The sequence below is a fragment of the Eschrichtius robustus genome, chromosome 11, assembly GCF_028021215.1.
Source record: "Eschrichtius robustus isolate mEscRob2 chromosome 11, mEscRob2.pri, whole genome shotgun sequence".
NCBI classification, from domain to species: domain Eukaryota; kingdom Metazoa; phylum Chordata; class Mammalia; order Artiodactyla; family Eschrichtiidae; genus Eschrichtius; species Eschrichtius robustus.
In genome coordinates this window covers 4,330,791-4,358,643 of record NC_090834.1, presented here as the reverse complement: position 1 = coordinate 4,358,643, position 27,853 = coordinate 4,330,791, and the positions used below count along the sequence as shown (strand labels likewise).

Here is a 27,853-nt window from a genome sequence, read left to right as displayed (position 1 = left end):
ATTTATTTTGATATTAACAATTCTGTAATGAATATCTTTGTTCACTTTCTTAATTACTTTCTAAGAGTACGGTTTTAGAATTGGAATTGTTGAATCAAGGAGTGCTATTCTGTTTTCAATCAGTGGCGTTAGTTCTTTTTTGGTTTTCAGAGGTCAGACAGATGAATTTAATCATGATTCCATAGCAGAAGATTGTTGGCGTTTAATCTTACAGTTTAGCATGGAGTTAATTATTAAATTTCTGGCATTAAAATTTTTAAAATTTTAAACTTAATTTCATTCTGAGATATTTCAAGCATACTGAAAAGATAAAACATAATATGATGGCCACTCATGTACTCACTGTCCTGATTTAAGTTCTTGCCTGTTTTGCCATATTAGCTTTTTTTTTTTTTGGCTGCGTTGGGTCTGTGTTGCTGCTGCGTGCGGGCTTGCCATATTTGCTTAATCTCCATCTTATTTTTTAATTAAGGGATTAAATGTCCCAGAGTCCCATCCTTACATCCCTTCCCTCCCTCCCTCCCTACCCTTGGAGGTCACTGCTACCCCACTGTCAGGGTGTATCATTCCCATGCCTGTTTTTATACTTTTGCTACATACGAATGTGTCTGTAAACAATTTGTTTTTGTGTTTTAAAACTGACATTAATGGTGTCATACTGCACTTGACCTTTTATAACTTGCTTTTTTACTTTATATCATTTTGGGGTTTATCTAAGGTGTAATATAAGCAGATTTAGTTAATGCATTTTTAACTAAAATGAAATGATATGTCGTACTCCACTATATTTTTAAAACCCAGTTTGGTTATTGTTTCTATAGAATATATATAGTAGTGAAATTGCTGTCTAAACTTTTTCTCTGATGTTGCAGTTGTACATATAAAATTGAGGTTTTACAAATTAAAGGATATGAACTGTTGCCTAACTATAGATTTCTTGATAACTGTGGTTGTATAGTTTGCGTTGTATAAAACTAGTTACTCGGGACTTGAAACTAACAGCATTAACATCAGTAATTAGAGCTAATACTTAAATAATGCTTAGTGCTTACTATGTACCAGATTCTGCTCTAAGCGTTTCCCGTGTTGTACATATTACATCCGGCCTCACGGCAGCAAGATAAAGAAACTGAGGCACAGAAAGTTTGAGTAACTCGCCCAAGACCTCTCTGCTAGTAGCAGCGGTGGTGAGATTAAACCCTGGCATTTAGCCCCGTACACACTGCCTCTTAAGTGTACTCTTTTGTTGCTTTTTTGTCATAAATTAACAAACATGGGGAGTTCCCTGGTGGCCTAGTGGTTAGGATTCTGGGCTTTCACTGCCGAGGCCCGGGTTCAATCCCTGGCTGGGGAACTGAGATCCCTTAAGCCAGGAGGTGCGGACAAAACAAAAACAAAAAATGTATATAAATAAAGATTGCTTAGTCCATACAGCTGCCATCCACAGTGTGCGCTGGTGGTTGGATGTCAGAATTTCAGTGATTTCTCCTTAGACTGAGTATCGGGGTGCTTCTCCTGATGGAGGCGAATCCTAGTTTACCCCTGCGCTTTGCATTTTAAGCTTCGATTTTAAGCTTCGATTTTAAGCCTGGTTGATGGGTAAAGCTTGTTTCTATCTCCCCAGAGCCTTTGGGGCCCTCGAGGGCAGCACCGTGTCTAACTAACCGTTGTGCTCCTGCATTAGTGTCAAACTGAGCTATCTGGTCCCCGAAGTCCCTGTGCTAATGGCAGAGTGAAACCTCGCTGCCCTGCGGAAGGCTGTTTTGATGTGCGGTGGCTGCCTGTGACGGCGGGAGCACATCCCCCCCCTCACAGCAGACCAGGGGCTGCCCTTTGCCTCCGCATGGGCAGCAGAAGGACAGACTTCTCGGGCCCAGAGACGGAGGCCTGAGCTGCGATGAGGTTGGGGAGCGGGTCTGCATATAGACGTCCCGCTAGTTCAAGTCTTAAGACCTTTTTTTTTTTTTTTTGGCCGTGCCACTTGGCTTGGGGGATCTTAGTTCCCCGACCAGGGATCGAACCCAGGCCCCGGCAGTGAGAGCGCCGAGTCCTAACCACTGGACTGCCAGGGAATTCCCCCTAAGACCTTTCTTAGGCCAGATTACTTTCTTATTAGACTTTCCTTTTTTTTTTTTTTTTTTTTAAAACCTCAGAGGTTAGCCTGCCTGCTTCCTTTTCCCTCCCCTACCTATTGCGTCTCTCCTGAGCTAAGTACCACCCTGGTTTTCTTGCACCCGGGCCCTCAGTAGAGCATGTTGGTGATGTATCAGAAGCAAGCGCCTGGGATGCTTGTTCCGTGCAGATCACTGAGTCCCAAATTAGACCTATTGAACCAGGTTCTCTGGGTGATGAGCCAGTGATTACGTTTTTAGCTTTTTGTTATGGAAGTTACAAACATATACGAACATGGAGAAGATAATCGCATTAACCCTCGTGTGCTGTGTAACGGTTCATGAACCACTCACCCTGTCTGTGGCCAATCTGACCTACCCCTCGTTATTTGGAAACAAATCACAGATACCGTTTTTTTTCCTGTAAATACTTCAGCATGTATTTCTAAGAGATAAAGACTCTATTTTCTAAGCAGCTATGTGTATTTTTCCCCCAGCTTTTTATTTTTGAAAGGTTTCAGACCTATAAAAAATGCAGTAGTGAATACTCTATACCTGTTACCTAGGTTTCCCAGTTTTGCCTTATCTGTCTCACTGTGTGTATTGTGTGTGTCTTACTTACTTTTCATTGTTAGGCCATTTGAAAGTGAGTTGGGACATTAAGATAGTTCACCTCCAAGTAGTTTTCAGCTTGTTTTTCTTAAGAGCAAGGGCATTCTCCTGTATGACCATGATACAGCGATCACACATGGGACAATCGTCCTAAATGTTCAAATAATGTCCTTTACAGCTTCCTTTTAAAAAGGATCATACATTATATTTAATCTAGGCGGTCCCTCAGCTTTTTCTTTTGAATCTTTTATTTATTTTATTTTATATTACTTTGTTTTTTTGGCGGCATGCAGGATCTTAGTTCCCTGACCAGGGATTGAACCTGTGCCCCCTGCACTGGAAGTGCAGAGTCTTAACCACTGGACCACAGGGAAGTCCCTGAATATTTTATGACAATAATATCTTTTAAGAGTCTACGTCATTTGTTTAACACTATCTCTGAATTTGTATTTGTCATATGTTTTTGTATGATTAGAGTCACATGACATATTTTGGCAGAAAGACTGTGTAGGTGATCTGTTCTCAGAACATCACTTAAGTCAGCTTGTCCGTTATTGCTCACCCAGTTAAGTAGTGTCTGCCAGACCTTCCTTCCCACTGCAAAGACACCTCTTCCCCTTCATAATTAACCCTCCACTGATGATTTGTACCTGGATCAGTTATCGCAGTGGTGGTTTGTCTTAGAGCTAGGTGTCTGTAGGTCCACAAAGGGCTAAAGTAAGATTCACCTGTTCTTTGGGAGAACACCCAGTCTTAGTTTCCTGGGCGTTTTGTTATTAGAACTGATGTGGGCAGAAATCGAAGTAAGAGGCTAGGAATGTTGTCCACGTGAAGCCGGAGGTGGTGGGGAGTACCTGTGTGTGTTTGAGGTCATGCACGGGAGTTCTCTTCCCGTTTACCCCGTAGGGTGCTGTAGCCCTGCACCAGAAGTTAAGGGATTGAGGTCAGGAAGGAGTGAGGACATCCCGGGCTTTGTGGTTGTAACAGAGTGTTGAGCTCTTGTGGCTGCTGGCCTGGAGCTGAAACGTCCGGTTGGCTTTGGAAGATGAGGTGCACATCAGCTTATACGCATTAGAGACCGCTCCTGTCCGCACGTGACTGTGTGACCGTCACGGTAACCTGCAGTCAGGGTTGTTTTCACCTGGAATCATGATCAGATTTGCTTCTGACAAAGCTTCTCTTTTCCAGTGGGCGAGTTTGTAAGTGATGTTCTGCTAGTTCCAGAAAAGTGCCAGTTTTTCCACAAGGAGCGGATGGAAGTGTGCGAGAATCACCAACATTGGCACACCATGGTCAAGGAGGTAAAGGAGTGGATGGAAAAAGTCGAGGGTGGTTTTTTAGGAAAGTAGTATTTTTTCTCGACACCTTACCATAATTTTAAATTAATTTTCTTTCCCTTTATCTCATCAAAGTTTACAATTACTTGTATCTTTTCAATTAAAACTATTTGGGAGAAGAACATATATTTTTGTAAGGAAGTACAGTATTAACAGTTCAGCTCCTGAAGTCAAGGACATGAAAAAGATCGTTAAGTAAGGATTCTGTCGGCAGGGCCCCCAGCAAGGCCACCCAAGCCCTAAGGCGTGTGTGGAAATCGCCAGTTATAGAAAATCTGTGTCTGGACATGCATGCTGACAGGTTTAGATATCATTTCATTCTTCCCGTGGGGAGAATGACCCTTTCTTAGCTTGTCCTCTGAGTTAAGTTGGTTTTCCAGCCAGTTGCCTTTCTTTTGTCTAGTTCTGAAGTAATTCTGAATTCCTCACCAATTAGGAATGTATGTTACCATTGACCACCATTAACCAGCGTGGATAATTACTAAAAGAAACCTCCTTTCCTTAATTTTATTCTAACTTTGGGCTTTCATTGGTTTTAGCCCAGATGATGTTTCCCCATTGCAAATTAAGCAAAATTTGTAAATCTTAAAATAGCAGGGTCGCAACTTTTTGGCCAAAAGTTTACGTGTCCGTGAGAAAGGCTAACATTGTGATTTGGTAAGGGTTTCTTTTGGATAAAGCTAGGGATCGGGGGTCTTTGACCACACTTCCTGTGTTCTGATGTCGGTCTGGGGGTTTCCCGCAGGCCTGCCTGACTCAGGGAATGACCTTGTACAGCTATGGCATGCTGCTCCCCTGTGGGGTGGACCAGTTCCACGGCACCGAGTATGTGTGCTGCCCTCAGACAAAGATTGTTGAATCTGCTGTGTCGAAAGAAGAGGAGGAGGAGGAGGAGGAGGAGGAAGAGGAAGAGGAAGACTATGATATTTATAAAAGGTAACCTCCTGTCCTGAGCCTGTGGATGGCCGTGGCTGCTGGCCCCTGGCTTCCGGGTGAAGCGGGCACTGCCCGTTCCTGCCAGAGCTGGGCTGGCACATCTCACTTGGGCCGTGGCTGAGCCCAGGCGCGCCAGTGGCCTTCAGCAGCGCGTTGTCCCGGCCACGTGCCTTCCTGCAGGTTAGCCTGGTGCCTGCCGCCTGGCGGTCCCCTTCCGCTGAGGTGGCCGGGCTGAGCGCTTTAGCGGCACAGCTCACCATGGGCTGAGCTTATTTCCTGCCTCTGTCTTTGTGTTTCAGAACAGGGAAGGGACTCATTGTTGTGCTCTGTGCATAGCAATTGGTATTAACCTTCCTTTTTTACTGTGACCTTCAGTGAATTTCCTACCGAAGCAGATTTGGAAGACTTCACAGAAGCAGCTGTGGACGAGGATGAGGAAGATGAGGAGGAAGTGGTGGAAGATCGCGATTACTACTACGACACCTTCAAGGGAGACGACCACAACGAGGAGAGCCCGACCGAGCCCAGCAGCGACGGGACCGCTGCAGAGAAGGAGATCTCTCACGGCGTCCAAGGTAACCCCATGGAGAGCCGCCGCGGCTGTAAAGTCCTCCTGGCAGTTATTTACTTAGAATTTGTTAATATTCTTTAATTTGCCTAGAGACTGCTTTCCTCACAGGTAAGTCACAGGAGGGTGGCTTCATGCCCCGAAGGTGAGGTCAGCTCTGGGCACTGCAGGCAGTTGACAGATTTTAATCAGGAAACTAAGCTTTGCATTGTAAGGACTTAACTATAGAATTAGAGAGACCACGTGGTCTGCCCTCGGGCAGGATTCTTCCACATTCAGCCGGAAATGGTCTCTCCTGAGGGGGATCCCCTTCCTCAGTAACTGCTAAAGCCCCAACCTTTCGGAGTGGAAGTCACTTCCTTGGTTCCCTTCCTGAGTGTGTTCCCATCTGTAGGCTGCCCTGTTTGTCCATCAGAAAGAGGTTTGCAGCTGGGAGGGTGGAATTTGATGACCTACTGGTAAGGGATCAGGGCCAGCAGTGTTTTCATTTCACCATGTAAAAAAAAAAAAGTTGTGACAGTTCTAGACCATTTTATGTGCAGCCTCCTGCTGATAGGATATTCGAAACCAATTAAGATCTGAAGAATTACTCGGGATTCAACCAGGAGCAGATGACTTAATGAGTCTAGAAGTTTGTGAGTCCCCCTGGAGAACATAGAACTTACACGCGTCCTTTCCAGGGGCCTAAGTAGTGTTTACGATGGTTACCGCCACTGAAACAGCCTCTGCACCTGCCTGTCTCCTTCTGCCCTTGACACCCCCGGGACGGCCAAACCAGGCAGCTGTGCCCGCTTCACAGATGAGAAGCGTGAGGCCCCTCCATGTCAGCCCTGCCCCGCTCTAGACTCGAGACAGTGCAGAAAGCACCAGTCCGTATTCTCAGGGCCTAGGGCTCTCTCTTGCATCAGGAAGGAAAACGACCCCTTCCTCAGGGTTGACTGGCAGGAATTGGCAACTGTGTTGGCCAGGGCGCCAGGTGCTGCCCCATCTTGGCCTTCGCTGATGTTAAGTGTCGCCTGGTCCTTCTCCCCTTGCTGGTCTGTAGCTCTGTGAACCCCTGGAGCTGCTGCCCGGCCCCTGCTGACATTCTGACCGTTTCCACACAGCTGTCTGCTCCCAGGAGGCGCTGACGGGGCCCTGCCGGGCCGTGATGCCCCGGTGGTACTTCGACCTCTCCAAGGGGAAGTGCGTGCGCTTTATATATGGCGGCTGCGGCGGCAACAGGAACAATTTTGAGTCTGAGGAGTATTGTATGGCTGTGTGTAAAGTGATGAGTAAGTCCCGCCGCCCTGGCTGTGCAGCTCCATCCCGTCCAGCGTTCTGTCCCCCGGCGTCCTCGTGACTGCGTCTCTGTGGTGCTCCCTGCCCACTCGGTGTTTGCTGTTGGTCGTCTGCTCTTCTCTCTGTGCTTTCTAGATCTAGCTTTGCTTTCCTTTCGGCAGCTGTCAGCTCAGTTTTCTGTGTCCTGTGCTCACCGTGGGCCCGTGGAGGTGGAGGTGGTGGTGGAGGTGATGGAGGTGGTGGAGGTGATGGTGGTGGAGATGGTGATGGTAGAGGTGGTGGAGGAGGTGATGGTGACGGTGGAGGTGATGGTGGTGGTGGTGGTGGAGGTGATGGTGGAGGTGGTGGAGGTGATGGTGGTGGTGGAGGAGGAGGTGATGGTAGTGATGGTGGAGGTGATGGTGGTGGAGGTGATGATGGTGGTGGTGGAGGTGATGGTGGTGATGGAGGTGGTGACAGCGGTGATAATGGTAGCAGTGATGGCGGAGGAGGTGGCGCTCCCTCCCTGCCACAGGGGAGAGCCCGGGGCCTGCCCTTTCTCATCCGGAGCCTCCATGTTGGTTGGGTTGGGAAGGCAGCCCTGCCCTCCTCTGTTCAAGGCTGAAACTCACGAAGGACAAGCGGACAGGTCGTGAGTTCTGCACATCTTGTGTCCAGGCTTTTATCTCTCACTCTTGTCTTGAGCGGCCCTGTGCCAACCCCCCATGATGCACACTAGCTAAGGGGGTCACCTACTCTCCAAAGAGGTGACAATAAGGACACTTCAGGGAGCCGAGAACATTGGAACATCTTGCCATATGCACTCCAGGGAACGTGCTCTGCAGCCAAGTGGTGGTGACTCTGTTTCCCCAGTATTCTGGCAGCACTGGATCAGGCAGAGCTTTAGGAGTTTTAGTTTATGTGTTCTTTGGTCACAAAGAAATTCAGTGTTCAGCTGAGTCAGGTTTACTTAGATGTCAGTAGGTTGCCTTTCTTCATAGTTCCCCCTTTTCCTGTTTAAGACCCTCTTTCTCGTCTGAAGCACTTCTGACCCGTGTGTAGGAAAACCCTCCGGCTAGGCAGACCCTTCTTCATTCTGATTCTGGAATTCACTGGAATAATGAGCTGCTGCCATTCCTGGTATTTGCTCTAAAGATTTTTGGCTGTAGCTTCTGACGGTTTTTCGTTCACATGCCATCTTGTTCCCTCTTTCCTTCCCCAACTGAAAGATTTTTTAAATCTTAATATGATTTGGTTTACTTTTAGGGCTTCCACTCCAGCTGCTGCTTTGTGAACTTTTTATTTGAAATGATTGAAAAGATGAGAAAACAAATGAGCCCTTAGGGAACGCTGGTGGCAGAAACTTTTTTATTTAGGAAAGATGGAGATAGAGAGAGAGAAATTATCGTGATCCTTCCTGCTTTGTAAAACTGCTTAAACTAAGGGGCAGCAAAACGCTGTTTGGGGTCAAAGCCTGAGCAACCTGGGTCGTTAAAGACCTCGCTGAATATGGAGGTGCGGTCTTTACCCAGAGGATCAGGCGGACGGTGTCGTAAGACACCGGGGGCTGGCAGATTGCTGGAGCGGGAACGGTTGCGAAGCCCGCAAGGTCGCGCTTCCCGGCAGGCCATGGGGCCCGGCTGGAGGGCTTCGGAGCCTAGAAGCATCACTGCTCCTGTGGGCAAGTTTGCTTCCCTCCTTGAAGGGGACTGAGGCCTGCGCATTTCCGGCTTCCTGAGCTGGTCGCTTGCACACAGACAGACGGATGTGGTTCTAGGTTCGAGCCCATCGTGTCTTCAGAACCAAGCTTCCGGACCTGCTGCCCCTTTGCCCTCTCGTTCCGACGGGGGGCAGGGGGGGTGGGTGGGGCGGAGGCAGCTTGCGCTTGTAATACCTTCATCCGGCCCGGCGATATGAACCAAAGGCTCTGTCTCCAACACGTAAGCCTTTAAGCTGCGGACGTGCGCTGCCAATGGCGCCGTGTTTGTTGGCACCAGTGGACTTCAGTGCTTCGAAATTCCCCTGGCTGAGCTTTTGAGTATTGTGGGGAATGTGGTTTCTGAAGCTAACTGTACATATTCTGATTTAGTTATAGTCTGAAAATTGGCTGTTGAGATCCTATTTAAATTAATGTAGGAGCCAGATAGATGTTCTTGACAAGACTTAAGCCGTAGCTTCTAGGGTTAAAACTCAGTAAAAGAGGGTGAATGAAGACACCCCGACGGAAGGACTGCAGAGTGGCTGACTTACTTGTGGTCACACTCATCAGTTACACAGCTGGTCTCATGTTGTGTTAAAGTTACGCAGTTCTGGAAACTGGGAGGATTTGTTTTTGAATTAAAATTCGTTGATCTTGGCTTTTGCTCTCCAAGTGGCTCTCAAGTGTGTCCCGATGGAGCAAGTTGTGTGAGCAGGTTGCCTGACGTTCCTCCTTGGCCTGGGAAATCCCCAGTGAGTTGGGGTAATGAGAGTTTCCACAGGTATTTCTTAAGAGGTGGACTAAGTAAACCTGTCATCTCAACCCTTCCTGGATGAGGATAAGGCCCTTTGTGCAGATACACGTCTGCCTGGGGCTGGTAGGAACTCAGGAACTTAGACTAGTGCGGAGCGTTTGTTCTAACGGGTTTGGTCCCTGGGTGGTGGCCTGGTGAGGCCAGTGAGTGCCATGGATAGAAAAGCCCAAAGCATCTTCACACTTGTGGTAAGCCCTTGTCCAATACATTGCCCCTGCTGTGGGGCTGGGGCTGAGGGACCTCCAGTGGAACTGAAAACTAAGCAGCTGGAGCTGGAGCATTTGGACTTTCTCTGCCCAGTCTGTGTGCAAAGAACATTCAGTTGAATCAGTTGCCCAAAGTGAGTTGTGACCTAAAAATAGCCAGAGAAAAAGAGGAGACCCGAGCCCCGCAGTGCCTTTGCACGTCTGACTTCAGCCCTGTCTCTGGTCAGATGCTCTCAATAGGGTAGTTCTTGTTTAGGTTTTAAGGTTTCAAGAACTGAGGGAACGTATGGAAGTGGTTTCCTTTTCTGCCCCTGAAGTCCTAAATAGATGCCTCACTGGTCCCGAAGGTACAGGCGGGGTGCGAACGGGCCCGGTGGCTGGATATTGGGTGAGGAAGATGGAGTGGCGTCCCAGCAGACGGGCGCAGCCTGCCCTTGAGTGCGGTGCCGGACACGCCGGTCCCGTCTGCAGGCCCAGCCAGGCTTCGTTCCCTGAGCATCGTGCGACTTCCGCGTGGGGCCGACCCCTGGAGAGAACCCTCTGGTCACTTTGTTTCAGTTCCCCCAACTCCACTGCCAACCAATGATGTCGACGTGTATTTCGAGACCTCTGCAGATGACAATGAGCATGCGCGCTTCCAGAAGGCCAAGGAGCAGCTGGAAATCCGGCACCGAAACCGGATGGACAGGGTAAACCTCGGGCTCCCGTATCTTCGTGCTGTCAGGCATCAGCTAACTTGGGGTTCGTGGTTGAAGCAGAGAGACGCCACCTCCCCAGGTTGTTGCGCTAACCGAGTTAGGACAGGTGAGGTGAGAGAGTGTAAGCAGGCAGGCCTGCCTTCTGGGCGGAGCTAGTCCCCCTCCCTATCTCCACGATAATGGAATTATCCTCTGAGTGCTTATCTGTTTCAGACTCTGCGAGGAGCACTTCCTGTAAACATTATGTTCTGCCTCTTTTTCTTTGCCATGAACTAGCTTTTTACATTTTTTTATTTTGAAGAAGGAAACTTTACATCAATATTGTAAGTAGAAAGCTAGTATCATTTACCATTAGAACAAGGTAACTAGAAAAATATATTGGATGAAAGCAAACAGTGTTAAAGCATTCCAGCTAGATACTGTTGGCCTGTGGAGTTTCAGGGATGCTTTCTTTTCCTTCAAGGAGTTATAAGTGCCAGAGCAACAGAGCACCAGAGTGCAACTTTTCTCCTAGACTTACTTGGAAAGGTTGAAAAAAAAATTGAAAAGGGAATTTTTTGCTAGGTCTGGGTACCACCTAAAATCCCACACATCCCCTGTGGTGGGCTTGTATGCTGGGAAATGCTTGTTGCTCTGTTTTATCCACATCAGTTCTGAGAAGTAGGTACTCCCCCTCCCCCCACCCCCAGGAGACTAAGGCCCGGAGACTGGTAGATAACCTGCCCAAGGTTATGAACAAGGCAGTCGTGGAATGGGGCTCCCCTGGGAGAGCTGACGCCCTGCATCTTCGGAGGCAGCAGTTCTGGGACAAACTCTGAGCTCATGAGTTTGTGGGATGTGATTTCCTCGTGCACTTGTCCACATTACATTCAGGGCTTGGCAGTATTTTTAGAAAATGGGGGGATTGTTTCAGAGATGATTCTGGCTATAGTGGCTTTGACCTTTGTTCCAGGTGAAGAAGGAATGGGAAGAGGCTGAACTTCAAGCCAAGAACCTCCCCAAAGCAGAGAGGCAGACTCTCATTCAGGTGAGACGTGTCCTCCAGAGAGGGGCTCCCAGGCTGACCCTTTGGAGTATGGTCGGAGCCAGAGTCCCCACAAGTTAGAGTTTGACACCCCCTTTTGGTTGAGCGCTTATGTTACGAGGATATTTTCACTGACCTCCCAACTGGCGTTCTCTAGAATTGCTCACCTACGGTGGAGGGAAGCCAAAGCTCAGAGCAGAGCACGCCTCACTCAGGCCTGGAAGGGACCTTAGCTCGGCTGTGTTTATTCTGCTTTCCTGGCAGAAGTCCTCGGGCATCTTCCTTCTAGGCTGTGCCCTGTTTTCCGGCAGTACTGCAGTACCGAATGCTTTTTTTTTTTTTTTGCAGACTTACTGAAAAGTCAGAAGGCAGAAAATAAATCTATCAGTTTATTTTAACTTTGGATGTAAGGATGTAATCAGACTCACAGCAGCTGCCTCCCTTTGGCTAGAGGAGGTTGTTGACAGGAATTTACAGGACTGATTTGGGATTCATAAAACTAGTTACATCTTTAGTCAGCTTGCGTTTATGTTTAGCTGAAATCTCTCTTCTCATGATGTTGATATTTTATCGGCTCACCTTTGCTTTTTTATCAGTAACCTAGAAAATCCACGAATGTTAATTTCCACACAGCCAATGCACCCTATGCAGGGAGCTTTAGCTCGGCAGCCTTAAACCTGCCTGCAGACCTGGCCAGGCACCCCGCAGGGAGCTCGCCCTTCAGGACTTGGTGTGAATGGCTTGGCCTCACCTGCCACAGGACAGGACTGTGGTTTGGGGGCGCCTTGCTGCAGTGTGGGAAGAACGGCCTTCCTTTCCTCACGGTGCACACGGAGAGGCCAGGCCTGGGCTTGCGTGCTAGGGATTTCAGTTAGGGAGGTGCTGAGGAGCCCAGACATACGTGCTCTCGTTAGATGGGGAAGTGCAGTCGGCCCTTGAACCGCAGGGGTTTGAGTTGCGTGGGTCCCCCTACACACAGATTGTCTTCAATGGTAAAGGCCACAGCACCGCACATGGGCGGTTGGCTGAATCTGTGGATGCGGAACCGCGTGTACAGAGGCCCGACTGTAAGTTACACTGGGATCTTAGACCGCAGGGAGGATCGGTGCCCTATAACCCCTGCGATGTTCAAGGGTCACCTGTAAGTGTCCAGACGGAAGTCAGAGGAGGTGTTCTGCGACCTCAGCCCTGCTCCACACGACTCTGTGCCGCTTGCAGGGGCGCTGGGCGCGGAGAGGCGCAGAGTGGGGTCTGACGCCGTGTGCGTAGATGCCCGCAGGTGCGTGAACTCGATGTGGCTCCCGCTTTATGGTTTAGCACTTCCAAGCCATGGTGAAGGCCCTGGAGAAGGAAGCGGCCAGCGAGAAGCAGCAGCTGGTGGAGACGCACCTGGCGCGGGTGGAGGCCATGCTCAACGACCGCCGCCGGGTGGCGCTGGAGAACTACCTGGCCGCCCTGCAGTCCGACCCTCCGCGGGTGAGAATCGCTGAAGTAGCGTGTGTAGAACCGGTGTGAGCTCACATCGCGCTCGAGGGCCCGCGGGCCGCCTGTGGTGTGGCCGCGGCTTCCGCTGGAAAAGCAGAACCTCGGGGTGTTGGCTGGTAGTTCCCCAATTATTGCATTTTTATAGTAGCCTTACTTTCAAAGAATAAAAACACGTCTTCCATGGACAAAGGCTTTTGAACCAGTTCTATTCTAACTAAGATGATAAGTTAGTTTATATCGCAGTTCTTATCTGCCAGTGGTGTCAAACTTTATCCCTTAGCTCTAACTTGCCTTGCTCTGGGGGATGGAGAGGATCGAAAAGGAGGGTATTTGTAGTCTCCTTAAGCAAGTAAAGTCTTCTGGGTGACACAGGTCACCCTGTGCTTGTGATTATGGTGGCAGGCGCCAAGCTCAGGAAAGGGGACAGACAGATTGGAGGAGGACGGTGGGCTAGAGATTCTGGAAAATGCTGTCTGTTGAGGAACCACTATAACTGTGGAACTTAGCTTTTGGTACTTAGAAGGGTAGCTTCTTGTTACTTGGTAACTGAAAGCTCTTAAAGGTACAGCTTTCATTCCTGGGTCTCGCTGAGGCTGGCTTTCTTAGTGAGTTTTTAAAGCTTCGTTTTCCTGCCTGTTTTCAGTTCCCTAGTCTCTGGACGTGAAAACCACTGTTCTCTCTTGTAGCCCCATCGCATTCTCCAAGCCTTGCGGCGCTACGTCCGCGCTGAGAACAAAGATCGCCTCCACACCATCCGTCATTACCAGCACGTGCTGGCTGTCGACCCCGAAAAGGCGGCCCAGATGAAGTCCCAGGTACACCAGCCAGAGGAGAGACCGCTCTGACCGGTGGTCAGGCAGCACGGATGGTCGTGCTTGTTGTTGTTAGTCCTCAGGAAATGATTTTGGATTTCCAAAGACAGTAGGTACAAGAGTTGGTTTTTGCAAAGGTACTATTTAAAAAATATCTTTTCCATACTTTTTAATATTAAGTATGTCCTACCTAAACTGTTCTTGAAGGTTTAGGAATGCAAGATTATATTGAAGAGATCATTTTTATATCAGTGTATTTCTGGCTGAGGGTCCCACCAGAATTAATATTTGAAATCTCGTTCTAGGCAAATATATCAAGCACATCTTAAAAATTGGTCTCTTTTGTACAGTATAGTTTTTGTGTTTAGACACTTTACATCCCTGGGTTTTGTCCCCTGCTGCGTCCTACTGGTCTTTGCAGTCATCTATAGAGGTTTGTCTCTGGACCTACTTTTCTGATTTTCGTTTTGACCGTGTATTAACTTGAGTTTTACTGTCTTGTATTCATAGAAATGAACTTGCCTACAAGACTGCTAGCTTCCTTTACAACAGTCTGCCTATTAGTTTTCCTAGAGGGCCTTGTGATGCCATAACTGATCTTACTCTGTTTCCTCCCGTATTTTAAACCCAGCCCTGTGCTGCTTGTGGGGACCCAGTGTGCACAGGCTGGGTACCTGTCCCCTCCTGCCTCCTGTTGCTCCTGTGGTGTGATTGTAGGGGAACTTCCCAGAAGCCCTGGGGGGCTCCCCTACGGCCCCATCTGCTGCCCAGTTCTGCTCCAGCATCTGACCACACGTAGTTGAATCCTGTCTGCCCTGTGAGCAGCTCAGAGTTGTGTGGAATTAATTATGCTAACTGTAAAGATGGAGAAGAATTGTCCTTAAACATACGGAGCCCACATTAGCAGCTGGGTGTTCAGGGAATGAAAGAACTCAGTGTCCTAAAGAGTGGGAAGGGCATGGGTCTGGGGACCCCCGGGGCCTCTGCTGGGGGCCTGGAGCTAAGGCTCTGTCTGAAGCTGGATGGAGTAGAAGAGAAGGAGGAAAGGCCAGCAGACCTCGGGTAGCTTCCGGGAAGCTCAGGTGGGAAAAGCTTACATCCTGACAGGGGTGAGAATTTTTCAGGTCTACCCGATTTTTTTTTTTTTTTTTTTTTAACGTAGGTCTTCCCCGGCGGTCTAGTGATTAAGACTCCACGCTTCCAATGCAGGAGGCACAGGTTCAATCCTGGTTGAGGAACTGAGATCCCACATGCCGCATGGCACGGCCAAAAATAAATAAATAAAGTTAAAATTAAAAAAATGTAATCTTTTTTTAATTTTTTTTTTTTTTTGTAGAAAATCTACAGACTATTATGTAGTATTTTATAGAAAAACAGCCTGTTTTGTATGGTGAGAATAGAAGGAAAGGTGAGAGACCTTGATCAGTGTGTTCAGTCAACCTGCGAGCCAGGATCGGGGAACCCCCTGAGTGCCCTGGGAGGCGGAGCATCTTTGCTGCGTGTGATGTTTACTGTCTGCTCGGAGCCCTTAATCCTGGGGCAGCTCAGCCGCGGGATTACACTGGCCTTTGGCCCGTTCCCTGTCCTGTGATGTAAACTCTAGAAAGCCCCGAATATGTCGAGCCTCTTAGAACGTGTGCACTCGATTTGAGGTGTGAGTGATGTGCTGCTGTCTCCCCGCCACACGCTGCAGCTCCAGGGGGCCCTCCAAAGACCCTGGCGCCCAGCATCCCACCCTGTGGTCTTGTCCTCGTGGGTGTAGGAACCGTCCTCTGCCAGGCTCCGTAATTCCTCTGACGTGGCAGTGTCAACACTGCCGAAACTGGGGAGCTCACGGTTCCGTTTCCACTTGGATTTATTCTCTAAAGCACTCACTCTGGTGCTTTCCCATCAATTTACTTGATTGAAAGAATGGCAAGTATAAAATTAAATTGCTTTCATCTTTGCTATGATAGGCCAGAGAGACATCAATCTACAATAAAAGCATCTTTCCATTTAACGTTTTTTCATTTTGACCCTTCACGTTAATGGCTTCAAGCCCACATAATTAATCCATTGGCTCCGAGCGCCCTCTTTAGGAAGAGCTCGGTGGCTGCAGGTGTAGCCCGGTGGGATTAGCCTTACCTGAGGAGCTTGTGTGACGTACAGCCACGTGCTTCACAGTGTCATTGGGGTGGATGTAGTCCAAATCTCCTTTCATTTCCACCCTGAAAACCTCTCAAATTCAGTGACAAAAAAAATTTTTTTTAAAAAAATTCAGTGACCACTTTAATGACTTTTTTTTCTTTTTTTTTTTTGGGATGAACAACCTTGGAACTTCTGCATTCAGAAAAAGCAGTGAGCTATGTAAGGCAGATGGTAGATACGCCTTCCTTATCACCCCATAAAAATCAGGTTTATCAGTGTGCAGTTTTGAAGGAATAGCTAATTTAGTTAAATAGGAATAAACTAGCTCTGATGCTCACTGTGATAATCATTTCAAGCAGCTGCTTCACGAAGCAAAAATCCATGAATGGGCCCACCCCTCACATCTGCTTTTTAACCAGTGATTTCATTCCCTTGTTAACCTCATCTTGTCTGACCAGTGGTAAAAATTGACCAACTCGTCTCCTCTTTCACTCAGAAGGACCTTACTGAGTGTCTGGCATTGTTCAAATTTGGGTTCTTTTTTTATAGTACAGTTAGCAAGTGCCTCCTGTGAAAACCAAATCAATACTTGGCTAAGGAAATTTTAAAAATTCTCCCTTAACTTTGGAGCACTCTCTGGAAAGATCCTTAGATCACCGAGAGGTAATACACACATTCTTTTTTTTTTTTCTATATGATTTAATATTTATTTCTAGACAGAGTATCATTCTTTGTCAGTTTAAATATTTAGAAGCACTCACAGATCTTCACTACCCCTGATATCTTGTTTTTTCAGCTATCTCTGAACTTTGTGAGGTGTTTTGTTTGTTTTTTTTTTTTCACACACACACACTGTATTTTATTTTTACAAGGGATAAATAGACTGACACCAAGCATAATACACACATTCTTGCACTACGGTGGCCAGTAAACACGGGGAGGATTCATACTGCCCCCCTGACCAGCTGCTTTGCTGGACTCTGTAGAGAACATAGGTCTTTGCAGAAGAGTGTGGGTGTCAGGCTGGCCCGGCTGTTCTGGTGACAAGGCCTCTCCCTCATCCTGTGCTTGCAGGTGATGACACATCTCCACGTGATTGAAGAAAGACGGAACCAGAGCCTTTCTCTGCTGTACAAAGTGCCTTACGTGGCCCAAGAAATCCAAGAGGAGATTGGTGGGTGCCGACGGTTTGCATCACGGTCAGGCGGGGCTCGTGCTCAGGAGTGATGGCGGTGCCAGATGAGAGAAACAGGACACGCGAGGCCATGAAGCCGGGCATTAGCGTGCCACGGGCTCAGAAGTCTGGGGCTCACGTGGCAGGGTCAGGTCCTGGCTGGGAGCCCCAGAGCCTTGAGTTTCATTGACCTTCACTCTGTTACCGGAAGAAAAATCTCGGGTGTGAATTTGCAAGGGACTAAGCGGGTCTCCCGTTACCCTTTCCCCCCTTAATTGCTGGTGTATTTTAAGGCATCTGTTTATCCACGTTCTCACTTCTTCTCCCTCTTCTGGTCTCTCTCTTCTTCATTTATCCAACAAACGTTTGTTGTGTCTACTGTGTGGCACAGAGTAAAATGTGTACCAGTAGACAGACCTCCTGGAGCTCACATTTTAGGAGGAGGGAACGGTCAGGAAAACGAGTGTCCGTGGGGATGGGTGCTGTGCCAGAGGTGAAACTGGGATGGGACGGGGAGGGTGCCTGGTGGTCAGGCTCCCTTGGGGGAAACCCGAATGATCCAAATGATAAGGAATGATAAGGAGGAGATCCGAATGATGAGGAGCCCCCCACACGGCGACCCCCGGGGGGGAAACACTGAGCACAGGAAGCGACGACTGCAGAGCCTGATGTTTAAATAGAGAGATTTCAGCAAAATCAAGGAGTTTGGATTTTATTCTAGGATAATTGAAAGCCCTTCGAGGGTTTTAAACCAGCAGGTGACTAGATCTGGGTTATGTTTTTAAAAAGTGTGAACTTAAAAAAAAATTACTAGACTGCTCTGTTGAGAGCTGATGAAAATTGGAAACCACCCAGGAAGCAGTTGTAAAAATCCAGGAGAGAGGGGATGGCTGAGTGCACAGAGATGGGAATGGAGGCGATGGAGATGTGGGTGGTCCTGAGGATGTGTGTCAGAGGAAGGGTGAACAGGATGTGCTGATGGGCTGGGTGGGGCAGGGGGTTGAGGGAAAGAAAAGCATTGGCTCTGCCCCGGTTTCCCTGTGAGCAGCTGCCTGGGTGGTGGGGCTGCATGTTGCTCAGGTGCTGCATTCTCTTTACCTGTTAAAATAGAAATTGCCCGCAGACGTTAAGTGGAGGTGTGAAGTAGGCTACCAGGTGGATGAGCCAGAGGTCGGGGGTGCAGGTGCAAGAACAGGTTTGGGAGTCATGATCCGTGGATGGTATTTAAAACTGTGCCGTAGGAGGAAACCACTTACCCAGAGGGAGTTGATCGAGGAGAGAGGGGGGCCCAGGATGCAGCCGTGGGCTTCCCAGCGCCAGGGTTCTGCAGTCAGCGGAGTCAGGGGGCACACCCTCGGGAGAGAGGAGGGGGTCGTGCATGGCCCGTGTTGTGAGCTGGTGAGACGCCCCTTTAGGCAGAGCTCGCATTCCACCCATAATGACGCGAATTAGCCCCATGCAGGCTGTCCTGTGCCTAGGAACCAGATCCCTCTGCAAAGCTGGCTCCTGCGTGTCTGTCTTTGTCAGATGAGCTGCTTCAGGAACAGCGAGCGGACATGGACCAGTTCACCGCCTCCATCTCAGAGACCCCCGTGGACGTGCGGGTGAGCTCGGAGGAGAGCGACGAGGTCCTGCCGTTCCGCCCCCTCCATCCCTTCCCGCCCCTGCCTGAGAACGAAGGTGCGTGTGCGCTAACAGCCCAGCTTGGCAGCGGGGGCCAGGGGGCGGGGAAGAATGCAGTTAGAAAACTGATGTCAGATCTGGGGCGGGCTTGTGCTGGGGAGGCTGTGTTCCCGGTGCAGGTCGAGCAGGGGAGGGGCCGGGATTCACCGAGCACCTGCCGCCTGCAGGCACCGAGTGGGGAGCCTTCAGTAACGTCGGGAGGTTTGTGATGTTTCTCACATTTCATGGACAGTTTGCCTAAAGCCCACTGTTTGTCCTGGTCCCATCAGCTGCCTCCAGTGTGTGAGGCCTTCCACGTGGAAGCCCCTTGGAAGCTTAAATAGCACTTTCGTGTTCTAGGCTGTCATCATCTTTTCCTAAGAGTCTTGGGGGGTAGGTGACAGGGGGCTGCAGAGGTGACCTGACCCACTCAAGTGCGAGGTGGGCTGAGAAGCTGTCCCTCTGCCTCCTCCTGCACAGGCGTGCTTTCTTCCATTCCCTGCCGGTTCTCGACGTCTGTAGGGATCTCTCAGAGCTGTGGGTTTGGGGACTTCCCTGGTGGCGCAGTGGTTAAGAATCCGCCTGCCAATGCAGGGGACACAGGTTTGAGCCCTGGTCCGGGAAGATCCCACATGCCGTGGAGCAAATAAGCCCGCGAGCCACAACTACTGAGCCCACGTGCCACAACTACTGGGCCTACGTGCCACAACTACTGAGCCTGCGCACTAGAGCCCGCGAGCCACAACTACTGAGCCTATGTGCCACAACTACTGAGCCTGCGCTCTAGAGCCCGCGAGCCACAACTGCTGAGCCCATGCACTGCAACTACTGAAGTCCGCGCACCTAGAGCCCGTGCTCTGCAACAAGAGAAGCCACCGCAATGAGAAGCCTGCGCACTGCAAAGAAGAGTAGCCCCTGCTCGCTGCAACTAGAGAAAGTCCGCGCGCAGCAACAAAGACCCAACGCAGCCAAAAATAAATAAATTAAAAAAAAAAAAAAAAAAGCTGTGGGTCTGCACCAGAAATAAATAAGCTGCCGAGCCCAGGCCCTGAGATCAGGGTGTGGAATCAGTTTCTATTTATTGGCCTGCTGCTGTTGTGGCTGATGGTGGTGATGATAAAAGTAGTGGCCACCGCTGTAGAGTCCTCCTCGTACGCCAGCCTCGGCTAAGCACTGTGCATGGACACTCTTGTTTATATTGTTTTCCCAGAATAACCCTCTGAGGTAGGGACTGGGAGTGCTCCCCGTTTGGGGATCCAAGGTTTAAAGAGGTTAAGTGTCTGCCCAGGGTCACGTGTTCTGTAGGTAGAGAGTAAGGATGTGAGCCTGAGCTGATGCGGTCCTGACTCCTAGGCAGATCCAGTGGTGCTGCTACGGAGGCCCGAGGAAGGGGGCGTCCAGCTCGGCCTCCAGACCCTAACACAAGTGCCTTCCTTCTAAACCAGCTCTCTCAGAGGTACCGACTCAGTACAGTTGACCCTCTGATAGTAAAAGAGAATCCGAGGAAGGAGCCAGATAAATAACGTGGTGCCAGTGCACTCCCTAAGCCTGCTCTCTCAGACCCCACCCACGGGGCCGTAGGGTGGCCCTAGTTCCTCAGCTTGTTGGGATGGGGGCGCGTCTTGCTTGGACATTTGTGAACTAGGACCTTGTCTCCTTCTCAGAAAACCACAACCAGTGCCAACTTGTGTTTTTGTTATTTTCTAAGAAAAATAACTTGGGGCTAAGCTCAATAATTTGGGAGTCTCACAGAAGTTCCCCCAAAAGACCCAAGACCGCCTGCCTTCTCTCCCTTCCTTCCAGTCCTCTGCTGTAGCTCTTAACCGCCGTTTGCTTGTGGGGCAGCTCAGGCCCAGTTTGTAAGGAAGAATATGCTTTTGTTCACGTTATAGAGAAAGTCAAGTCAAAGGTAGGAATTTGGAAAGAAGGGATTTTTTTCTTAATCTCCTCTTGTGCTGTTTTGTTTTTGTTGCTTTCCTTTCTGCTAGACACTCAGCCGGAAGTGTATCACCCAATGAAAACAGGTTGGTTTTGTCAAAGATGTACCCCCTAAGACCTTCATTCCTTTCCCTTGCCCGGAAGTTTCACGTTCCGTTCCATTCCATCACCTGATGTTTTCCGCCTCATGCCTTCAGACATGGCTGTGGGAGGACCAGAGGAGCCTGACCTCCGGCACCCAGAACCCAGTGTCCGTGGGTTTGCTTACCCGGTGGCCATCCTGAGCTGCCCTTCTGGATGTCCAGAGAGTACAGAGGAATACAGAGTAACCAAAGTAGACCCTTCATAAATCCTTTTAAGCTGGGTAGACCTTAAAAGTATATCCAGCTTAAACAGGTTGGTTGCAAATTCCTAGGATAAATGAAAACATGCTTATGGTCGGGTGGAGAGTCATTTTATTTTACCTCTTTTTCTCTGCTGCTCCCACATACATCTTTTCCCTCTCTTCTTAGCTGTCCTTTGCCTTTTGTCCATGCCCGAGTGTCTGTTTCCAGCTGTCTCATGTCCCCCGAGAGGTAGTGTCCCTCAGAACATAGTAGAAGCTGATGGATGAAACAGGTTGAGACAAGTGAACACTTGCTGTAACGAGTCTCCACTTTTCGGATGAAGTTCACTGCGTGTGAGCACAGGCTGAATGCTTGCACACTTGATCTCGTTTAACCCACTGAACACACTGGAGGTAGGGTTATTAGCTCTCTTTGCTAGATAAGGCAGTTGAAGCAGCCTCAGAGTTCAGTCATGAGTTTAAGAAGTGGAGGAACCAGAATCTGAACTCCGCTTCCTCCGTCTTCAGAGCCCGTGGTGTTCCTGTTTCATAGACCGCGGTATAGCTGCCACATTTCCTGGGGGGAGTTGGGGGGCAGTCCAGCCTCCAGGGTCATCGTGAACAAGGGCACACGTTCACAGACTGAGCAGGCTGCCTCGTGCTGTGCCCTGGCTGAGGGTTTGGCAGTGGTGTGTGTGCTGCTTCTCAGAACACAAGGGTGTGAGCTGGCTCTACAGAAGTCACTCGTGTGCACGTGCTTTGTTTTATTCTACTTGGATCTGCCTCTTCATCACTGTGTGGGCGTTCCTCTGAGCAGCACATCTTGGATACGTTTAGATGAAGATGAATTTTCTAGAAGTTTAACTTGTCCTTATGCTTCAACTGTTATTCGTTGGGATAGTTTAAACATTAACTTTTGGTCTTGTTAAATTCCCTTGTTTATTCATTCTATAAAACCAAAGTGCCTTGGGTCCGTGTTAAAGAAACATGAGGGTTGTACCACCAATAAAAGTGTTAGGAGAGTCTGCGCGCTGGTAGTAGGACTTTAAATCTGTTGGTTCAGTGCCACGTTATTTTTGAAACAGGATCCTGCCCTATGACCTTTGAAATTCTGAGGAGGAGGAGAGAGAGAGATGGAAAGAGCGCAGAGTTAGAATTTGTTAGGCTGGGTCATGAGCATGCTGCCGAGAGAGGGTCCTCTTTCTTACATAGCTGAAATGCACTGTTGCTGTTTCATTGACATTTTGAGACTACAAAAGCCGGCCCTGGTTTAACTCACCCTAGAATCAAGTTGTGAAACTCTTCTTTAAAATGAAAGCTGTGGAAAAAAGGCTGCCTCGTTTCTGGCTGCATTCTAACGAGTTAAGGGTTAGCTGGCCCGGGGGCTCAAGCAGCTGCAGCGCGGTTACTAGCGGCTCTGGGTCCAGAGCGAGTCTGGCCGCGAGCTGGAGAGCTTTGCTATGGCTGGGCCTCTGGCAGCCTGGGACGGCAGTGCTTTGCAAATACTTGCTCACTTACGGGTGGTCACCTTAGAATGCCGAGTATGCCGCCAGGTTGATCTGTTTATAAAAGGTTCAAATCACAGGCGTCTATGTAGCACTGTATATAATATTATTAAGGAGGCACTCGTAGGAGAGCTAGGAGTCACATGCTTTGGGGCTAAAAATAGAGAAGATTGCACCTCACTTTTCCTCTCCCTGGGTTTGTGCTGCGCCTTTGGACACTGTCGTCAGGAGTGCCACGCACAGATGATGCCGGCCCAGGCAACGTCTGACCTTGACAAGAGACTGTTGCCATTCTTGCTCTGTTTATGGAAAGGTAGCATCCACCCCGGCGTTAGAATTCTCCCCATGTAGGGAAGGCCTCCTTCCTGTTCATTCTGTCATCACCACTGAGGATGTGACCATCTGATAAGCCCCGGGAGGGTTACATCCTAGTGAGGGACGCAGAAGAAAATCAATAATTACAAACAGTGACTCTTAAGTATTATAACCTGGGAATGTCTCCCAAAAAGAGCTGATAGGAAGGGTATAAGGTCAGGGAGGGTATTTCAGGCAGAAAGAATTGCCTGTGGCGTAAAAGACGGTGCCTGAGGCAGGCATGCAGGTTCGCTGCTGGTGTGGCAGGTCTTCCACTCGGAGGAAGCGTCAAAGGAGTGAGTTGAGGGGTAGTGGGTGCTTGGTAATGTCACAGGGTGGGTCGCGGGTGTTTTGATGCTGGAATGCCTTTGGATCCAGCTTCTGTTTATAGTACAAAAAGTATCGTCTCCTGAAGGCTTGCACAGTGAGCACAGCACTCTGTCCTCCTCCATGACACCCATCGGTCCTGCGTCACTCACCCCTGTGGAGCACGGTGCATCCTCCAAAATGGGAACAAGCAGCATATCGAGAAAGGGGAGGGGGCATTTGGTGAGGGCTCCCTGGCCCTCAGGAGGGAGTCTGCTGCTTCTGTGAGGTTGGCGTGAGGTCAGGCCGTCCCAGGAGACTCAGGTGTGCTCTCCCCACACAGGATCTGCGCTGGGAGAGCAGGAAGGAGGACTGATCGGGGCCGAGGAGAAAGTGATTAACAGTAAGAAGAAAGTGGATGAAAACATGGTGAGCCGTTTCCCCCTGCTCTGTGCCCGTGTTAACTTTGGGAATAATTAGAGTGAGTCGCACTGTTTTAGATGCTTTCCAGATGGACCTCCACGTGTCCGTTTCCACAGGCTAGCAGACGGGCAGGCTCCGACTGCTCCCACAGATGCGCTGTATTGTGTAGAGTCTGGGTGTGAATAAAGAATTATTTTTCAGCAGTAGCTCGGCTCTTGCTATACGGTGGAAAATATATTTGCAACTAAAGGCATGAATAAAATATGAGAGGCCATTTCAAATGAGTAGAGATTTAATAACTTGGAAATGGAATAGAGTTGAATTTGGTTCTTACGCTGCCTGAGGTTTATACCACCTATTAATTATTCATCTAGCATTTTTATCACTTACATTTCTGGATTATCTTTAACTGAATTTGATATTTAAACGCGGCTGCTTGGTAATCTGCGCCGAAATATCTCCACAAGGGTTACCTAAAGGAAAACGCAGGGGACAGCCCTTAAAAGACCAACTGCTGTACAGTAGTTTTGCACCCACACCTGCTCCTTTGTTCAGGGGTCTGGTGCGCGGACTTAGGTGAATGGCGCAGAGCTGATGGGTTAGTGGGTGTCCATCAGGCGTCTGCTTCCCTCCGCCAAATGGTAAATGGAGGGGACGAGAAGCAGTTAACACTGACACACTAAATTTGCCCTCCCTCCCAGTTGGTGACATGCTCCCCCCCCTCCCCGTTTCAGGTTATTGACGAGACCCTGGACGTGAAGGAAATGATTCTCAACGCCGAGAGGGTCGGAGGCCTCGAGGAGGGGCCGGTATGTGTCCCGCTCCAAAACCTGATGGCTGGTCCCACGCCAGCCTCGGCCATTTTCCCTCCCTCCTGGGAGCACCTCGCGCTATCTTACGCTATCAAAGGTCCCTCGTCCCCATTTCCCCTGTGCTTTCGGATAAGGAAGCTCAAGCTCGAATCTCCATGGAGATTGCAAGAGGTGGGGGCTCCCCCCACCTGTCCGGCGACCTGGATGGCAGGGTCCGGGCGCCCCCTTGGGTTTCTGGAGGCGCGACCGAAGGCTCACGGCCTCCCCCACTGCTTGCCGTCTCTCACACCCTGTCGCCCGTCTGCTTCGTTACGGTAGGAATCCGTGGGGCCCCTGCGGGAGGACTTCAGTCTGAGCAGCAGTGCCCTCATCGGTCTGCTGGTCATTGCGGTGGCCGTCGCCACGGTCATCGTCATCAGCCTGGTGATGCTGAGGAAGAGGCAGTACGGCACCATCAGCCACGGGATCGTGGAGGTGAGCCGCCGGGGGCCTTGCAGAATTCGAGCGTCTCGTCAGGGGCCGCGCGTCAGTCAGATGGCTCTCTGGATTATTAGGTCACGTCTCGGAAGTCAGCCTCGGCTGAGTCAAGTTGATCCTGTCACAGGAGCTGTTGCCAACTCTTAACATTAATTTGGGCTTCGACCGTGAATGCGAGGAAAGCATAGGAGCATTCTGTGCTGCCCAGGGTGAAAACTGTTTTCTCAGATTGTTTCCTTAGCGTTTCCTTTTTTTTCAGGTGCGTTATAGATGTTTGAGAATGAAGGACTGCTAATACTGTTTCTTTCTTTCTTATTAGTTTGCTTTTTTTTTTTTTTTTGATTTATGGCTGTGTTGGGTCTTCGTTTCTGTGCGAGGGCTTTCTCTAGTTGTGGCAAGCGGGGGCCACTCTTCATCACGGTGTGCGGGCCTCTCACTATCGCGGCCTCTCTTGTTGCGGAGCGCAGGCTCCGGACGCGCAGGCTCAGTAATTGTGGCTCACGGGCCCAGCTGCTCCACGGCATGCGGGATCCTCCCAGACCAGGGCTCGAACCCGTGTCCCCTGCACTGGCAGGCAGATTCTCAACCACTGCGCCACCAGGGAAGCCCCGTAGTTTGCTTTTTCTTGACGTGTTTTATAAGGAGAAAACCAGGTATATGACAGTTCAGGCAACAATGGCAATGTGAGTGAATTGAGTCTTAAAAATATGAAATAGGAATAACACTCTTCTTTTTCAATGGGGAAAAAAGCAACAGTAAATTCGGAAAGAGCCAGACCAGGCTGCTTCTCTTCCATCTCTTGCTCATCTGTGATTAGAACTGCTTACTTACACTTGTTTTTGGTGAGTGGTGGGAATGTCCACAGTGTCTTGATTCTAGAAAATGAATACAATAAAGAATAGAATATGCTGGGGGAAATGAATGCAGATGCGTGTGTCTTAGTTATCCGGCTTCACCTCCTGCTGGACACTGGCCTAGTTGTAGGGTTCCAGGGCTGGAGGGGACCTGAGGTCATCTGGTCCTGCCCCTTGGCCCTCGCCGAGGCTGCCCTGCAGAGAAGCGGCAGAGCTGAGGCTTGTCACTGTGGTGCTGGGAGATTCAGCTCACTGTTTTCTCCAACGTGGACTCCAGCTTTCAGTAGCCTAGCCTCTCTGACCCTCTTCTTTTCTCTTTCCTCCTCCTGGGTCCTCACCGCCTGCTCTTGTTTGGTCCACCCCGTGGTTCCCAGGGATCGCACAGCTCAGGTCTGCTGATGCCCTGGGAAGTTCTCTTGGGTTCACGCAATAACCCCCATCTTTGTTCCTGCAGGTCGACCCAATGCTCACCCCAGAAGAGCGTCACCTGAACAAGATGCAGAATCATGGTTACGAAAACCCAACCTACAAATACCTGGAGCAGATGCAGATTTAAGCAGGCGAAGCACGACACCCAGCTGGAGTGGGGGGGGGTGGTGAGGCAGGCAGCAGATGTCCAGAGGTTTGGATCTACGACTGACCGACAGTTACTTCCAGAGGATTTCATCTTACACTCAGACCTCCTGGATCTTAAGACTATAAAGTACTACTGTAGAATCACAATTTCCATTCTTTTTAAATGGGTGAAAAAAATGTTAATATAACAATATATGATATATAGACCTTAAATGAAGTGAAAAAATTATCTATTACAGATATTTGACTGATGTAGTTTTCTTTTTTAACTTAATCAGGAGTCCCACTTCTATCGTATTGTCTCACACATGCTCTCTGTAGAAATGGAAAATGTTGATTTTCAGTGATAGACTGTACATGCTACACGCAGGCCGTTTGTTCCAGCCGCGTTGTGTAAATCAGCTCTTCACGGCTCACTGTCCTGGTTTTTATTTTTAAAAAAGAGGCAGTATTCCTCATTTATAGCTTTAAATCAGCTTTCAGAAAGTTGCTGAGAAACTAACTGAAATAGGAGCCGTGATTGATCCTTAAAATACATCACGGTACCCCTCTCAAGATTCCTTTGAAGGACCAGTTTCTTGGAAGTCTGGTGCGCCCACCACTGGGTACCTGGGTGTCTCCAGACGAGTCCTGTCACCAAGGAGGCGCTCAGAGCAAGCATTTGAGTTCCAGCATCTTTCAGCGAGCCGCGCGTGTACAGATTTAGGGCCGCTACTGCGTTCCTTCTGAATCCAGTTCTTCCACAGAAATTAGCCTGTAGTTTGTACATGACGTTCTTCCACTGTCCGCCGTTGAGTCACCGTAGCTTTTGACCGCTCACTTCTCTCCCGAGTAATGTCCAGATGTGCTGTTTTCCTCTTTGGGCATTTCCCACCCCCTCCGAAGGCACTGGTCTCCACCGTCCCCGCCGTTCACTGAGAGAAGACAGCAGGAGGAGGCGGCCGGCATCCTGGGGAGGATGCGGGAGGTTTGCTTTTCTCTGGACGGTGGATGCTCCAGGCTGTACACAGGATGCTCTGTAGACCCCATGGAAAGCTTTGAAGATTTTGTTTCCTTCACGTGAGTCTTTGTGATGCTTGTATAGTTGATGTTGACACTCACAGCTCCTTCTTTTCCTTTTTTTTTTTTTTTTTTTTTTAATTCTGAAGGTTCTGGTAACCTGTGGTGTATTTTTTTTTTCTATTTCCCTGTGACTGTTTTTTTTCTTCTTCCTCCCCTTTACCCCATCCATGTCTCTTCCCACTATGCACAGATAAACTTCACCTACAAACTCCTTAATCTGATCTGTGGAGAATGTACAGAGTTTAAACACATCAATAAATACTTTAACTTCCACCAGGACTCCTTGTTTTATTGGCCTGGCATTACTCGCGGGTGATGGCTTTAACCCTCCTGCCCTGGACAGTGGTGGCTTCCTTCCCTGGAGGGTCTCTCAGTGCACGGCAGAGGCAGGAATTGGTACAGGAAGCTGGACTCTTGGGCTTGAATTCTGTTTTTCATTTAAAAAATAAGAGGGAAAGTGCTTCAGCCTCAAAGCTGGTGCCTTTTATTGATCTCAGAGAACTGGTCTTTCATTATTTCTTTAATGATTTCCTCCACTGTCTTTTCTGCTTTCTAAAATTGTAATTGGCTAAACCTCAGACTTCCCTGATTGCTCCTTTTTCTTTAGTTTTAGTCTATAATCTGGGTGATTGCTCTGCTTACCTTCAGCCTTTCTAGTGAATTTTGTAATTATATATATATATATATATATATATA

General features: G+C 49.1%; 1 protein-coding gene across 3 annotated transcripts in view; it reads left to right on the top strand.

Moving 5' to 3' along the window:
- The window catches only part of APLP2 (amyloid beta precursor like protein 2), a 70,195-nt gene extending 42,765 nt beyond the window's left edge, over positions 1–27,430 (top strand). The window contains exons 4-17 of one of the 3 annotated variants that reach the window (XM_068555851.1): positions 3,912–4,024; positions 4,806–4,996; positions 5,372–5,571; positions 6,671–6,838; positions 10,102–10,232; positions 11,194–11,268; positions 12,583–12,741; positions 13,437–13,565; positions 16,764–16,863; positions 18,391–18,543; positions 23,297–23,382; positions 24,111–24,185; positions 24,507–24,662; positions 25,974–27,430. In XM_068555851.1, the coding sequence (XP_068411952.1) occupies positions 3,912–4,024; positions 4,806–4,996; positions 5,372–5,571; positions 6,671–6,838; positions 10,102–10,232; positions 11,194–11,268; positions 12,583–12,741; positions 13,437–13,565; positions 16,764–16,863; positions 18,391–18,543; positions 23,297–23,382; positions 24,111–24,185; positions 24,507–24,662; positions 25,974–26,075 (1,838 nt within the window). In that variant the 3' untranslated portion in view covers positions 26,076–27,430. The remainder of the gene's footprint in view (positions 1–3,911; positions 4,025–4,805; positions 4,997–5,371; positions 5,572–6,670; positions 6,839–10,101; positions 10,233–11,193; positions 11,269–12,582; positions 12,742–13,436; positions 13,566–16,763; positions 16,864–18,390; positions 18,544–23,296; positions 23,383–24,110; positions 24,186–24,506; positions 24,663–25,973) is intronic. The other 2 variants (XM_068555852.1, XM_068555853.1) reach the window with 2 other exon arrangements.
- Positions 27,431–27,853: the final 423 nt, after the last annotated feature.